Source organism: Nanorana parkeri, unplaced genomic scaffold (genome assembly GCF_000935625.1).
Source record: "Nanorana parkeri isolate BGI_ZX_2015 unplaced genomic scaffold, ASM93562v1 scaffold104, whole genome shotgun sequence".
Lineage (NCBI taxonomy): Eukaryota > Metazoa > Chordata > Amphibia > Anura > Dicroglossidae > Nanorana > Nanorana parkeri.
Genome location: NW_017306372.1, coordinates 1507855 through 1524801, shown reverse-complemented (window position 1 = coordinate 1524801; position 16947 = coordinate 1507855). Strand labels below are relative to the sequence as shown.

General features: G+C 42.9%; 1 protein-coding gene across 1 annotated transcript in view; it reads left to right on the top strand.

Annotated features, from left to right (window-relative positions):
* The window catches only part of HHIP (hedgehog interacting protein), a 106138-nt gene extending 93381 nt beyond the window's left edge, over nucleotides 1-12757 (top strand). The window contains exons 12-13 of the mRNA XM_018552981.1: nucleotides 6840-6988; nucleotides 12206-12757. Coding sequence (XP_018408483.1) covers nucleotides 6840-6988; nucleotides 12206-12399 — 343 coding nt within the window. The 3' untranslated portion in view covers nucleotides 12400-12757. The remainder of the gene's footprint in view (nucleotides 1-6839; nucleotides 6989-12205) is intronic.
* Nucleotides 12758-16947: the final 4190 nt, after the last annotated feature.

Here is a 16947-nt window from a genome sequence, read left to right as displayed (position 1 = left end):
GTGAGTAGGGTCTTCAATAACCTGACTAGCCCTAAAGGTTGGTAATTTAAAGTAGAAGTCTACCCAAAATGTTTTTACGCTTAGGATGGAGCGAGAAAGGGTTGGAACAATGGTGGACAACTTAAAAATTAGAGGGCTTTACGTGCAGCCCCCGCCACTTCCAAAGGGACACACCATACCAGCGGATTTTTATGCGCTTTTATCGCGTGAATTGTATTGTGTTCAGTCCTGCTGTGTTTTTCACTGCAACACCCACTTAAAGTGTGAGAAAGCGGGAGCAAATAAAAGCCCCATCATTGGAATCAGTGGCAATAATAGTAACTTCCAATATTGGTGTCAGTTGTCACAATTGTATCCTTCATCATTGGCATCAGTGGACACAGCAATAACCCCCAGCATTGATGTAAGTGGCCACAGTAATAAACCCTAGCATTGGTGTCAGTGACTGCAGTAATAGCCCCCAGCATTGGTTTCAGCAGCCGCAGTATGAACTCCCATATTGCTAGTCTGTGGCTGGAATAATAACTCCCAGCATTGGTGTCATTGACTGCAGTAGTAACCCCCAGCATTGGTTTCAGCGGCCGCAGTATGAACTCCCATATTGCTAGTCTGTGGCTGCAATAATAACTCCCAGCATTGGTGTCAGTGACCGTAGTAATAACCCCCAGAATTGGTTCTAGTGACCACACTAATAACTCCCAGCATTGCTATCAGTGACCGCAATATTACCCCTACATTGGTGGTCAGTGGCTGCAATAATAACCCCTTGCATTGGTGACAGTGACCGCAGTAACAACCTCCACATTGGTGGTCAGTGGCAGTGCTATTACCCCCCTTAACCCCCTTCCTGTGTCCATGGTCAGTGTTTTTTAACCCACCCCCACCCACCAAAATGGTGGTCAGCAGCAGTGTTAATTAATCCATTCCCCCTGGATTGGTGGTCAGTAGCAGTGCTGTTAACAGGGCTGGAATCAGAAATACACACTTCCCCCTTTAAGATGACCTTCAGGGCAGGTAACAGGTCCACTTTCATATGCCTTCCAATATGCATAGAATCAGATATTATGGTCAAAACATATATGCTAGCAAGTTTGTATTAGGTTTAGAAACATTTTACGTGATAGTGTATTGGTTGTTAGTTTTGGAGTTTTATGATGTGATACAATTTTCTTAACAAATACAAAATCTGGTAATTGTAAAGGTATTAAGGGAGTCATGTTTATGGAAAATCTATTGCTATATATTTAATTTCTAACTGATCTGGATCACAGGTGCAATTATTTATAGGCCCTATTAAAATATGTGAATGCATGCAGGCAACATATATATATTGAAATAGCTATAAAACACGCTCACTTATAAAGTAAGCTTCAACTTCAATATGCTCGTTCTATAACAGTGTGTTTATTTTGGCAGAATTAGCTTTCAGGTTATAGAAATGTTTTCTTTAGGCCTCTTTACTCCTTCTAGAAGAAATTTTGTTAAACCAAAAATATATGTACAGCTTCATACTTTGGATAGAGATGTATACAAAGTAATTAAAGAATGTAATGCCCACTGTAAATACTTGGAGACAGTAATGTTGTGTCACACATAAGTAATATTAACTACAAGCTAATACTTAGAAGTACAAAACGAAATCTTTAAACATTCACTATATCCAATTTAGACGCAAGCAATGCTACTTAGTTGAATCATTTCTAATAAACGTTTAACATATTCTGAGCAGAGTTACTTAAAAATAAAAATCGCATTTATGTATAGTAAAAAAGAATATATAATGTATAAATGCAGCATATACTGTTTAAAAGTTTAGAGCCACTGCAGATAAAGTAGAACGCCAGCCAAAACCTTTGGAAACTGTTGTAATACTGTCTCTGTCCCTATTCTGACATCTCCTGTGACACAAAAGGAATGTGATAGCAAATACCACAATTTGCAATCCTCAGCAGGACAGGAGTTTCCATTGGGAAAATAATGCTCAACAGTGCAATTTCCTTTACTTACTGTCCTTGTGTCAAAAGTCACCAAGACAGGAAGTACAGTAGATGTTTTATCCCCACGGCAGACACACACAGGAATAATACATGACAGAGCTTCTAACTCATCCCCACACTATTAAAATTGGAGATCACAGTTCTGACCCCACTAAAGTGAAGCCACACGCAGCAGGAGGATCTATGTTACTTTGACCATACATGCTTAGATAATCTATTGATTCCCGCCTCCAAGCTTCTTAAAAAAAACAGCTCTTTCAAAAAAGTTGTTTAAAAAAATGAATTTCATTAAGGAGGTGGGTGAGGCCAACAGGGCTTTTAGTATGATCCGATTTCAGCAGGAATCAGTCAAAATTTGAGCAGTGTATGGCCAGCTTTAGCGTGAACCTGTATATCACCCATTCTGGGCAAGGAATTAGGGTCACTTTACAGGGAGTTGAAGCTGAAATCAGTGACTAACAAATCTTGTCTAAATGTAAGTAATATAAGTATTTTTATTTAAATCTTGGTGTGCGTTGTGTGTATCTTCAACATCTGTGCAGTAATGTAGCATTAAATAACTCCTGGACTTTGCTTCTCTGCAAGAAATTAGTGTAATAAAGACCTCATACTGCTGATCTCTCTCCCTGTGCAGGGTGATTGGTCTTGTATCCGCCCCTCCTGTAGTTTTGTGCAGACAACCTGTAGTGGGTGGAGCCTGATGGGTCTCACCCACAGCTGAGCTTTCTGCACAGGCTATGTGCAGCAAAATAATTATGTCACATGGTGGTGGGGGAGCAAGTCAAAACTTACGCAGGATTTCCAGGCTGTCTGGAAGTAGAATATTGCAGATATGGTAATTGTAGGATGCTTAATGGCCAACTATAGTAAAGCCAATTTTTTTAGTTTTAAGTTAGACTTGGCAAGAGTAATTGCTTATTTTTATTAATGTTCTTGACATTGTTGGAGTGAATTTAGCTCATTTACTGCCTGTGACAGCGGAGCAAGAAATGCGGGGAACAGTTGTCATTGGGACAGGAAGACACAGATAGCTATATCAACCTGACAAGAGTTCTAACCTTTCCCTATTTTACACGAAAAAAATATGTTTTGTTTTAGTCTGCTTCTCGGCGAGGTCACAGAATGCCCTATATACTGTACCTGACAGGGGTTCTATTCCTACGACACTCTGTCCAAAAAACTATTTCAAAAAGTTTGTAAACTGAATCTGTTACTTTGCCAATAATGGGCAAACAATGGGTTTGCTTTAATAACAAAGAAGGGAGCTCAGAAATATTTACAGACAAACTCCAGGATATTCAAAAGTTAACTCTTGCAGTGGGGCTTCCTCCACACTGCAAGAGTTGCCTGCTTGTTTTGGTCTAGGGAAAGGAATAAAGAAGATGATATACTCACCCTATCCTCGGTCGTGCGGCAGTCAGTGCTCACCTCTCTCCCTCTCCACTCTGGCTGTGGTACTGTATGTCCCTCAGCGTCTTTGCATCTAATAGACCTGTTAGATCTGATAACCTCACAGGTCCTTAGACCTCTGGTGCCTTGTGAAGAAGAGGCTGCGAGGAACAGTCTAGCAGCCAGGTTGAATCAAGGATCAAGTAAGTATATTTTCTTTATTTGTGACCCTAGACATAAATGAGCAGTTAATCCTTGCAATGTGGGAGTTACCTTTTGAAAATCCTGGAGTTCCTCTTTAGGATAGAGAAGGATAGTTCTTCATTCAAGTCCTATGAAGACTACAAGTCTCATGATGTCATCACACTTGTAGCCCATTGATAACTTCCCCCCAGCCCCATAAAAAAAGGTCTGTACTGCCGTATGGACTTGAAACCGGAGGAAGAGTCTGCAGGAGCCTGTGCATTGCACCCGTAATACACTGATCATGGTTGCAGTGCTTTGCAGGCTCAAATGCAAAAAAAAAAAAAATTCACTTTTTTTTATCAATGCGGGCACATTTAATAACTTTTTGAAAAAGGCGGAATATGCCTTTAAATAAGATCACAGCCCCAGTTATTATCTTGTTCCTATAAGGATGCGTGGTGAGCATTTTGCCACGCTTTAAGGAATAGCATTAGATAGGTTTCCCATCTTGCCTTAGGGCCCTCAGCTGCATCCTGACAGTATGGATGCTTTATAAAGTACACAGGGATGCAAAATCTGTACTGTTTAGCTACAATCTACACTGCAGTTTATTTTCCAGGTAAGGCAGATTTTGAAGCATTTTCAGTGTTGAATCAGGATTGCTTTTGCCACCTGAGGTTAGAGTCACACCTCATACCTTTTCTCTCTTTCCCTCCCATTTTTTCTAAATAGTAGTCACAGGACATAATCAGATTAAAATGTATATTTATCAATAAAGTAGGTAGCAATGATCACAGTATATTCGAGTTGTTGCCGTGTGCTTCTACACTGATTAAACAAGGTTTTAGCAAATACACTTTTTGCATCTCTAAAGTTGTTTTGTAACAAATGTATTAAATAAAATTCACCACGCACTAGTTTTCCACATAAGGTAGAGGCCCATCTCCTATTCAAAATATGTGTATGGTAAGTTTACTGTGTGATATACCTTTTTCAATTCTAGAACACAGCCTACACTTGTACACAAGCATTTACGGTGCCGATTTATTGGCACTTTTCATTGCTTTACTGTCACTGGATTTATTATGTGTTTTAATTGCTTGCACCTGGGAGCAAATAGAGGTTTTCTGCTTGCTAGGACGTAGTACTAATGAGCATTCGCTTAGGGCTGGAGTCTGAAGAAGAACACATTCAGTCCTTGTGGCAAACTTTACATTTCTACTGAAATCTGTACTAATGGTCAACTTTGTACAAAATAAAAAGGCTATTTCAACAACGTTATCCATTGTCAACATATTTCTGTAATTATATGGATGCTATGTTTATATAATTCAATTGCCTGAATGATAACTAAAGTGGTACAGGTAACCTGATTTGGGGGATTGCTCTTCAAAACATTAAATCTCATCCTGTATCGAGGAGTAAACAAAAGATGTTTAACCATAATACCATGAGTAACCAAAGACATATTTTGCCTAGGTTTATAGTTTAAAGTATATAATGAGGAAGGCAACCTGCCCATCTTGATGCCCAGGTAGGTGATATGACCGTGTGCTACTTGCAGGCCGTATCTTGCCACTTCTGGGAGACCCAAGGAAGGTGCACGGGATAGGGACAGAATTTCACTTTTAGTTACATTTATTTTATAACCTGAGTGAGATCCAAATTCGTTTAGAATAGATAATACTTTTCAAAAGCCTTTTATTTAAACCCACACTGTTTTGGCTTCATTCCATTGTCGTACCTTGGCACCCAATTCAAAATGAATGGAAACGTTACCCACCATTTTAATGTCTCCCAAAAGAGTTGCTTGCAAGGCATGCCAACTGTCAAGGTTGCCAGTGTGCTTATTTCAGCTCCCATCTGAGGTTTTCAAGGCCTCATATGGCAAGTATCATAGCTGATCACATGTACAGCATAAAGGCAAATTGCATAATGGCAACTGCAATCCAAATATAGGCTAAGATGGCACCTTCACTAGCTGGATAGGAGGTTGTAGTTCCACTTTAAGGCAATGCAGGTAGTGCAGGAAATTCTGCATATTTATAGAGAGAGAGATATGAACAATTTCTAACTATGAATATTCTTCTACTATTTTTTTATTAAAATAAAATATAATCCTGTATGTAAAACACTTAATAAAAGGATAAACATTGAAAAGAAGGGACATGCAGATGCAGTAAAACTAGCTGAATCCCACATTGTTCACAGGTTTCCCAGTTAAATGAATTGTGTGTGTTCAACATTAATTTATTAACATTGTTGCATAGAAATGTTAGGCTATTGACCAACTTTAACCCTGTCTTTTGACAAATTTGGCCTTAATGTTTTGCTTTAACCCGTCACTTGCCCCAAAGAAAATGACTATACCAACAATGTCAGATGTTATAGAGAGTTTACATACTGCACTGCTACATACTGAACCTGTGCTCCAGGAATAATATAGGCAAAATATCCCCTGTGATCTTCTTGCAGCTGATTCTTTCCAATTACTGACTTACCATGCCTTGTTCTGCAATGTTTCTGTGTGGAGGTGACCATCTTGGTAGAGGCAGAGCTTTGCTTCCTCAAGTCAGCCTTCAGCAACGAGAAAAGTGAGCAGCATAGTATTAACATCACCAATCTGATGAGACTAGCAATCAGAGGCAGCACTGCCTTAGATTTCACAATGCTAATATACAGATATGAAACTGTAGAAACAGGAGTGCCTTGGCACCATCACATACCAGAGTGCACTGCTATTTTTCAGGACAAATTCAAGACAAAGATGTTTCAGGGTATAATGCTTAGGCACAAGAAACTTTTCTAAATGTTCCCTATAACAGCAGATCTTCACTTTTCCAGTTCAGGTCTTTTTTAAAACATATTCATCGTTTCAGCTATTTCTTAAAGGGAATTTATCCAGCACCTACTACATCTTGAATTTTGTATAATAAATCTAGTCAGATCCTCTATTAGATTTTATTACTGCCTGCGGCCCTAATTAGGAGATTTACCCTCATTCCCAGAAAAGAGGAGAAAATCCCCCAACAAGACCACAAACCAAATTAAAACCCGATAGAGGTTATACCCATTCCCTACTCTATCCATAACAAAAGAAAAGTTTCATCTGGACTGCTGAATATATTCTCTAGCATGCAGATGGGCAGTCATGGAAGGGCTTCTTTCTTCAGTCTTACTTTTGTAAGGGTACCTTTTACATATTGATAAGTGGTATACTTAATGAATGTTAACATTTGTAATTTTTTGTTTTTGTTGTTTTTTTAGGGCAGCAATGCCTGAAGAATGCAAGAGGCCTGTGCTTCCACCACAGCCGCTGTCCTCGGAATGCTCCCGTCAATGTAAAAACGGCCATTGTACACCCACTGGAAAATGCTGTTGCAATCAAGGATGGGAAGGAGAGTTCTGTCGGATGGGTTAGTAATCTTTCTCTTATGAATACCATGCTTTTACTATGTGTTTTCCATTAATTTGTCATCATCACCACAGAGAAATACTCTGAACTATACTCAGATTCATGTAACTTGAGAGAAAAGGATTACAGGGATTTAGTGACATTAACCAAGCAATGTGACGTAAATGTTCTATATGTTTCCGGGTGCCTCAGAATATATAATTTGGGACCTTGATACTTTTGTAGCTGTAATTTTATTGTGGTAGATCAATGCTGGAAAAAGCCCAATGTCTCTGTGTAATGACATTTTCCATACCATATGACATATGAGCCATACTGCTGTCTCTGTACCATGATGGGAATTTTCTTCTGCTGATTTACTCAACAGCACCTAGATTTCTGCTAATCTGATAATATGCCTTGTTTAGAGTTATGTCAGTGATCTATGTTTTAGTGTAATACTCAGAAAATACAAAACAAAAATGATTTATGCTGTGATTACATTAAAAAGAAACAGGCCGGTCCTCTACAACTCCATACAAAAGTATAGTTATCAACAGCAACTAATCAGATTTATCCATTTAGCTGTTCAGCTTTGCCAGACCAGTGAAAACACATTTCTGACTACTCATGGTGGGATATATACATATCATAATTGAGACTGGGATACATATTTTATAATATTAAGTAAGGCCATACAGAGCACCGTAACAGATAACAGCCATCCAGAAATCTTTAGCCAATGACTGTAATAAATAGAAAACTTATTGGTTGATCAACTAACTGCACTTTGCACATAATCTTTGCTTTATGTGCTGCTCTCTCAAAAAAAACACTATATTTACTCTTGCACCAAATTACATTAATAACATGAATAATGAATCATTTCTAAATAAGTATTAAGGGACAACGCTTTAATTATTTCTTCTGCCCCAAACATAGCTATGATGGACTTCTTACAAAATCACCCTGACTTTAAAGGCATAGACCAGCTTTTGCATTACATAATAAATGCACATATATTAAAAATGTGCATGTATTATTTTTTTTGCATTTGAGCCTGCAAATGATTGCAACTGCGATCAGTGGTTTGCAGATGCAATGCTTAGACGCATGCAGACTCTTCCTCCCACCCCTGTCCATATTGAGGTACAGACTTTTAATTACAGGATGCAAAGAAGTATGAAAGGACTGCAAGTGCAGTGACGTCACTGTGCTTGTTCTCCATTGAGAACAGTGACAGATGGGACTTTAGTCTCTCCATTCACAGATCCTGTGAATGGATCTAAAAATGGATGTCATACCTGTGCCGACAGAGCCACACACAACTGCGCCAAATTTAAATAGTGACATCAGTCTGGGGGAGAGGAATCCCACAATTCAGGTAAGTGGGGGGGGGGGGCAGGTGAGGGGTTGGGAATGTAACCATGTTTCATGTTACACCCTAACTATGGGTGTAACATGAAACTTGGTTAGAAAAGTAAACTTAGCCTTTAACAGCCTGCATGAATAGACCCCAGACTGGGTCTCATAGATATTTTGTGGGTGCCTAGATTGTTAGATGTTCTATTCATTATACTAGGAGAGCCATTTTTCTCAACTAGCAGATTCACAGTTGGTGCCATAGGAGATAAGATAAATAGTTGGGGCCCCAACATAGTCTATGTATAAAAAAGGTTGCTGCGCTTATACTGTACCATCCCCCACACCAGCATTCTAAATCAGTGAAAGCACTCCACAACTGGGCGAAGGTAAGGCAGCAGCATGTCTAGTGCCCTAAATATCTATTTATTTACAACTTTAACATACAGACAATAACACCAGATGACATTCCTCCACAAACCTGAAATTGTAAGGTTAGGCAATGACAAAATAAACTTTGTATTTAACATTCATTTCTGTACATATTATTTTGCTAAACATATGTACAAACACCAAAGTTTATTTTGCTGGTACAAATATATAAGCAGGTTAAGGGCAAACCACTGTCTCTAGCTGACTATATAATGTTCATATAGAGAGTTGTCATTATATGATTGCATCTTTAGCTTTAGATAACTCTATACAGCCATAAATTACAATCAAGGCTAGATGGACCAAACCATCAATCTGCTGGTGGCCAGCAGTTAGCCCATTATTTCACTCATCACTCAATGGTGTACATTCTTTTACAACTGACAGTAGAATCTTCATTATGGCAACATGACTGCTGTATGACCTTTCACTGGTTTAGTATCCTGTATAACACAAAGAAATAAAGAAATAACATGGATAATAAATACTATTTGTGTAGCTGATTGGCTCACAGCCATGGCCTTCCCTATAATGAGGGTTATGTTGGGGGGCAGCATCACTCTCCACCAGCACCACCTCAGAGGCGGCTCTAGAGTTTGCGAGGCCTTAGGCGAAACCTAAACATGAGGCCCCACTCAGGCCTGTGGGATCCCACCAGGGCTCTGCGGGGTCCCACCAGGGCTCTGTGGGGTTTAACCAGGCTGGTGAGACCCCACAGAGCCCTAGTGAGACCCCCAAATAGTCCTGGTGAGACCCCACAGAGCCCTGAATAAACCAGGGCTCTGTAGGGTTTAACCAGGGCTCTGTGGGGGTCTCACCAGCCTGGATAGACCCCTCAGAGCCCTGGTGAGACCCCACAGACCCCTGGTTAAACTAGGTCTCTGTGGGGTCTCACCAGGGCTCTGCGGGGTCTCACCAGTCCTGGTGAAACCCCACAGAACCCTGGTGAGACCCTACAAAGCCCTGATTTAACCAGGGCTCTGTGGGGTCTCACCAGGGCTCTGTGGGGACTGGTGAAACCCCACAGAGCCCAGGTGTGACCTACAGAGCCCTGTTTAAACCAGGGGTCTGTAGGTCTCACCTGGGCTCTGTCTGGTCTCACCAGCATGGGTAGACCCTACAGAGCCCTGGTGAGACACCAAAGAGCCCTGAGTAAACCAAGGCTCCGCAGGGTCTCACCAGGGCTCTGTAGGGTCTCGCCTGGGCTCTGTAGGGTCTCGCCTGGACTCTGTAGGATCTCGCCTGGGCTAAGTGGGGTCTCACCACCCTGGTTAGAGCCCTGGTGAGACTCCACAGTGCCCTTGTTGAACCAGGGCTCTGTGGGGTCTCACCAGGGCTCTGTCTGGTCTCACTAGGGTGAGATGGGTTTTCACCAGCACCAGGTCTCTGTAGGGTCTCACCAGGGCTCTCTAGGGTCTCACCATGGCTATATGTGGTCTCACCAGCCTGGTTAGACCCCTCAGGGCCCTGGTGAGAGCCCTGGTTAAACCAGGGCTCTGTGGGCTCTGAGGGGGCCTCACCAGGGTAGCAGGGTGCTTTGAGGTCTAACCAGCCTTGTTAGACCCACGGAGCCCTGGTGAGACCCCCCAAAGCACTGATGAGACCCCACAGAGCCCTGGTTAAACCAAGGGCTCCATGGGGTCTCACCAGCACCTGGGCTCCGTAGGGGCTCACCAGGGCTCCATGGGGTCTCCCCATGGCTATGTGGGGTTTCACAAGCCTGGTTAGACCCCTCAGAGCCCTGGTTAGACCCCTCAGAGCCCTGGTGAGACCCCACAGAGCCCTGGTTAAACCAAGGGCTCCATGGGGTCTCACCAGCACCTGGGCTCCGTAGGGGCTCACCAGGGCTCCATGGGGTCTCCCCATGGCTATGTGGGGTTTCACAAGCCTGGTTAGACCCCTCAGAGCCCTGGTGAGACCCCACAGAGCCCTGGTTAAACAAACGCTCTGTAGGGTCTCCCCAGTACTCCGTGGGGTCTCACCAGCACTAGGGCTCCGTAGGGTCTCACCAGCACCAGGGCTCCGTAGGGGCTCACCAGGGCTCCATGGGGTCTCCCCATGGCTATGTGGGGTTTCACAAGCCTGGTTAGACCCCTCAGAGCCCTGGTGAGACCCCTCAGAGCACTGATAAATCCCCCACAGAGCCCTGGTTAAACAAACGCTCTGTAGGGTCTCCCCAGTACTCCGTGGGGTCTCACCAGCACTAGGGCTCCGTAGGGTCTCACCAGCACCAGGGCTCCGTAGGATCTCACCAGGGCTCCATGGGGTCTCACCCCTTGTTAGACCCACAGAGTCCTGGTGAGACTCCTCAGAGCACTGATAAGACCCCCACAGAGCCCTGGTTAAACAAACGCTCTGTAGGGTCTCCCCAGTACTCTGTGGGGTCTCACCAGCACTAGGGCTCCGTAGGGTCTCACCAGCACCAGGGCTCCGTAGGATCTCACCAGGGCTCCATGGGGTCTCACCCCTTGTTAGACCCACAGAGTCCTGGTGAGACTCCTCAGAGCACTGATAAGACCCCCACAGAGCCCTGGTTAAACAAACGCTCTGTAGGGTCTCCCCAGTACTCTGTGGGGTCTCACCAGCACTAGGGCTCCGTAGGGTCTCACCAGCACCAGGGCTCCGTAGGGTCTCACCAGGGCTCCATGGGGTCTCACCATGGCTATGTGGGGTTTCACGAGCCTGGTTAGACCCCCACAGAGCCCTGGTGAGACCCCACAGAGCTCTGGTTAAACCAGCGCTCTCCACAGGGCTCTCACCTGCTTTCTACAGGGCTCACCATAGGCCTCTCCAGCCTGCCACTCCTGTGCTGTGGTGGCCGCATCTTGCAGGGGGAAACTGGCTGGCAGGAGCGTGCAGGACGATGTCAGCTTTTGAAGTTAAACTCCGCCCTCCCAGCCAGAGATCCTAGTGCGGTGGATTAGAGGGGTGAGGTCTATTCTCATTGGCTGGTGGGCGGAGCTCCGTCCAGAAGACCGAGTCGATGGTCCACACCGACGATCGAGGAAACGGATGAGCTCTCAGCCCTGAGCTCACAACGGTACCTGGCTGCCGTTCCGACAGGGCAAACTAGGCGGCCGGGAGCGCGAGGCCTAAGGCGGCCGCCTAATTTGCCTAATTAAAGAGCCGCCCACTGCACCACCTGTACCCCCTAATGAGTTTTTTTTTTATTTTCAGGCAGTAAAATGGATCGGGTCCCTAATCACAGCCCTGCTTTTCACCAATGCACTTATTAAAAATTAGTAGAATGTTTGCGAGGCACTTTCAACAAACCATATGTTGCATCGGTGGTGCTCTGTTCAACATGAAGCTCATAGAAGAGGGCAGAGAGTGTAAAGAATGGATCAAATGTTTTGATTTTCATATCACATTTTTCTCCCCTTTAAAGGCCTCATGTTTCTATAAATTTCATTCAGTGACTATGTATTTCTTTTATTTTCAACAGCAAAATGTGAACCAGCATGTCGACATGGAGGTGTCTGTGTAAGGCCAAACAAGTGTTTATGTAAAAAAGGATACCTGGGCTCACAGTGTGAGCAGGTGGACAGAAACATTCGCAGAGTGGCCAGGGCAGGTATTCTAGACCAAATCATCGACGTGACGTCATATTTGTTGGATCTCACCAGCTACATTGTATAGTTAATGCGGACTGCTTGGATACGTTCTGAACGGGCATTTATTTTTAAACCATGTAAATTAAACAGACGAAAAAAAGGACTTTGTAATTCTGCTCTAAATCCCTGTGTTTTAAAATATTTTTATTAATTTAAATATATTGTCCATAAAAGTGAGTTTGTGTGTGTAATTTATGAATATTTGAGTGTATATGTATGTGTGAAGATATAGACATATTCATTTATTAAACATTCTGTTATTGTAAACACTGGCTGCAAGAAGGTCATGTGAGCAACTTTATGCTTTTTGTCTATAATGTAACATTAAAATAGTTATTTAGATGAAAATATGTCATGTGTACAGTATTTCATTTGTATTCACTGTGGGAGGGACAGGCTTTCATAAATCACTTTCTTTTCTTTTTTTTTTATATATAATTATCTCAGGTAATTGCATTTTTAGCTTTCACAGGTAATTTTACTATATTATCATAGTAATGCAAGTATTCTTTGCAATAAACCTGTAATTTGTAATATTACTTGTTTTCTTGTGTCTATTTTTCCGAGAGGGGGTGTTTTCAAAATAAATACAAGATGTTTCCTGACAGTTATGATCTTCAAACATTTACACAAGGTGGTTTTATGTAAATAAAGTGACCTCAATGCACAGAATGACCATTTCATATGGCACATGTGTCAAACTCAAGGCCCAGGGGCCAAATCCGGCCCACCATGCTATTTCCTAGACTTCTACTTTCAGATCTAGGTATTAAGTTATTACTAAAACCAGTGATAATCGAATGCAGAGGCAATTATGATAAAGATTAGATACATTTATATAGTCTTCCAGGCCCTTTGAGGGCAACCATAATGTTGATGCGGCCATCGATTAAATTGAGTTTGACACCCCTGTCCTATGGGATACAATATTGGGGAGAGGGTCAAACATTTGAGTAATGCCTGGGTTTGCACATGTTGGGCCAACATAGACTACTTAGTCTTGTGTTTTAGAGTAATAGTATTCATTTAGGGCTTTTCACACTATGCCCATTGGGCTCCATTTTTCAGCACACCATCATACATGTATGGTGTAAAAAGAAAATTCTATGTGTCCTAATGTGAACAAGCCCTAAATGTTAACTCTAACATTGGAAAACAGTGGATGAATGTCAAATAATTCCAAAGTGAAATATCTATTCACACTACCTCAAGGCTGTCAGTTGGATTAGTCGTGGTATGGGTTTGGAGGCACTTTACCTTCTCTTCGGTCATGGCCTGAGGTCTGGTTTTAGGGGGCTGTGGGATGTACATTAGCAAGGTGCAATACGAAGGTCCTAAAACATATGTACTGTATGTGACGACAATCTTTAGGCTGATTTCTCTAAGCCAGGGGCGCCCACAATTTTTCGTCTGGAGATCTACTTTTCAAATGATGAGCTCAATGACATCTACCAACAAAAAAACACCTGCATTCAGGGGTGGGAGGGGGCGTGGCGGTGCATTGAAGTCAATGGCACCGCAGCCAGGCACCGCAGGCAGCCCCTTCGCCCACAGTTCGATCGCCTGCACCCGGAACCCAGGCACATTTGTGCGTCCTAGAGGCCCCGCGTCCTGTCCTCCCACTGTGCTCGTGTGGCTGATGTAGCACATGGGGAGAGGTGTCCCGCCCCTTTCCATCTGCAGCGTCTGCCACTTTCAGCCGACAGCTGCGCGAGCACTGCAGGACCATAGCGGTAGCCAGCTCCTTTTGCGCCCGAGGCAAGAAAGAAAACTGTGTGTGTGTGTTCCCCCCCCGCGCCAACAGGAGTGTGATGTCACCCAGTGCCCTGCCTCCAGGATTTATTTTTTACTATTTTTTATTTTTATTATTTATTTAATTTTTATTTTTTTAATATATTTTTTTACTCTTGGGGTTCCCCTTCGCCCACAGTTCGATCGCCTGCACCCGGAACCCAGGCACATTTGTGCGTCCTAGAGGCCCCGCGTCCTGTCCTCCCACTGTGCTCGTGTGGCTGATGTAGCACATGGGGAGAGGTGTCCCGCCCCTTTCCATCTGCAGCGTCTGCCACTTTCAGCCGACAGCTGCGCGAGCACTGCAGGACCATAGCGGTAGCCAGCTCCTTTTGCGCCCGAGGCAAGAAAGAAAACTGTGTGTGTGTGTTCCCCCCCCGCGCCAACAGGAGTGTGATGTCACCCAGTGCCCTGCCTCCAGGATTTATTTTTTACTAATTTTTATTTTTTTAATATATTTTTTTACTCTTGGGGTAAATATTAGGGGTCTAAACAGCCACCTGATATTTCCCTTTTAAAATAGAAAAAGAAATTGAGGACACCAAGTCCTCAATCTCTTTTTCTGCAGCCTCTGTTCTAAATGAATGGAAAGCGCAGAGGCTTCCCATTCATTCAGAAAATATTTTCCTATCATCCAGTTTCTGAATGGGGAGGAGCCTCTGTTGTGAAGTGCTTCTCCCCATTGAGAAACTCATGAATGAACAGGATGTGATGTAAATCACATCCTGTTCATTTATAACTGGGGACACATAGTGCTATGTGTCCCCAGTTATTTACAAACACTGGAGTGATCAGCTGATCGATCCAGTGTTTGTCCTGCACAGAGGATCGGGACATATCACTGGTATGTCCCGATCCTCTGCCGCTCCGCCACGCACAGGGGGGCTCAGCTTCTCCTCTGGATCTGCGCTGCTCTCCCAGGCAGAGGCGGATCTGAGAAGAAGTGAAAGAAGAGCTGCAGCCGCGGGGGGGGCAGAGCCGCTTTCACAGAACTAAGGCCGAGCGGGAAGGGGAGAGAGAGGCCGAGCGTCTCTCTCTCTCCTCACTGCTCGGCCTTAGTTCTGTGACAGTGTCTCCCTCCTCCGCCGCGGGCTTCAGTGCTTCTTTCACTTCTCAGATCCCTGCTGCATACAGCTAGGGGAGAGCAGCGGGGATCCAGAGAAGCAGCACAGGCGGAAGGAGAGGCCATCGTGATCTACCACTGATCGCTATGCAATCGACCTTATGGGCACCCCTGCTCTAAGCCATGAGACATGTTATTTGTCATAATGATTGGTATATTTAGCCATAAGGCGGTCATTTTTAGCTATTCTTGCTGAAAAAAAACAATTGTTGGGGTAAATCAGTATTAGATCAGTATTGTTAAATTTATTGGTCAACATAGATTTCCTGGATCATAAATAATTCAGATGTTGGCATTAAACTAATAACTGAGGCAGTACATTTTAAAGGGTATCTATGGTCAAAAACAAAACATAGATATGTATTTCTATAATGAATTGTGAAGTCCTATCCAACTCCTAATAACCATGTTGATCTAGAAGTTTGTAAATGTACTTATTGAAGATGTCCTCATGATGTATTTCCTCAATGCACTAACATGATTTCATCCAACTCTGTGTATATACTTCCTTGTGCCACAACTCCCACAGAGTGTGCCTTCTAAAGTAAAACTCAAGGTGTGAACAATGTAACATTATCATTGCTTGATGGAAGCAATGCATGATGGAATATGTAGTCTTGAGAAATCAAGATTGCATCGAATCAAGCAGCAGGCAAAGAGATGCAAAGCAAATTCATTATTTATTTACAACAATTTTCACAGCGTTTTACATCAGTGCACATTCACATCAGTCCCTGCCCTCAGGGAGCTTACCATCTAAGGTCCCTATATCACATGCATACACACAAGGGCCAATTTAGACAGGAGCCAATTAACCTACCAGCATGTCTTTGGAGTGTGGGAAGAAACCAGAGGAAACCCACACAAGCACAGGGAGAACATGCAAATCCAGGAAGTTGTTGAAAGTGATGGGCAGAAGGAAGGCAGCACTCGCTACATAAATTTTTTTTTTTTTTTCAAGTAAGCTTTGATTACATTATCAAAAGCAACTCCAGTATGTATTCCTATTACAATGCTGATGTTATAACAGGATAGTATATGCTTGGACTTTAAGCCAAGCAACATTTAGCAAGAGCATGCACTAAACCGGCAAAGCAATCAATACAGGGATAATAGCAGGTTGCTTTGATATACATAAATAAAAGAAACCTCATGCCTAGCTATAACATGAATGCCAGAACCCAGACTAAATTAATAAAGTTGGATTAAATCTTATTAAAAGTATAGATGACCTGAAGGTGTAATATCTGTTGACATGCACCAACAATCCCCTAGTATGATCAATCTGCTGGCTGGGACATCAAAGGGATGTACGAGTTTAGTGGTGAAATTGGGAATGAAATAGCAAAATACTTTGTAAAGCATTCCTGTGTTTGTGTGAAATGTTCTTGGCCAGCATAATATTGCTGGGTATACAACCTCAAATAAAATATCTGGCACAGGCTCTGTACCTTAAGAACATCATTTGCTGTTACATGAATCCTCTTAGTATTTGTGCTTTCCGCCTTGGAATGATACCTATGTGGAACTTCAGGATGTGTTCTGTAAGATTGATGCATGAGAAAGAAGCATCCGTTTCCTAATATATCAGTCAGTACTTTTTTCCCTTTCTGCTAAGGAATTTTCCTATATAATGTTGCTGTTGAATAAAGTATCAGG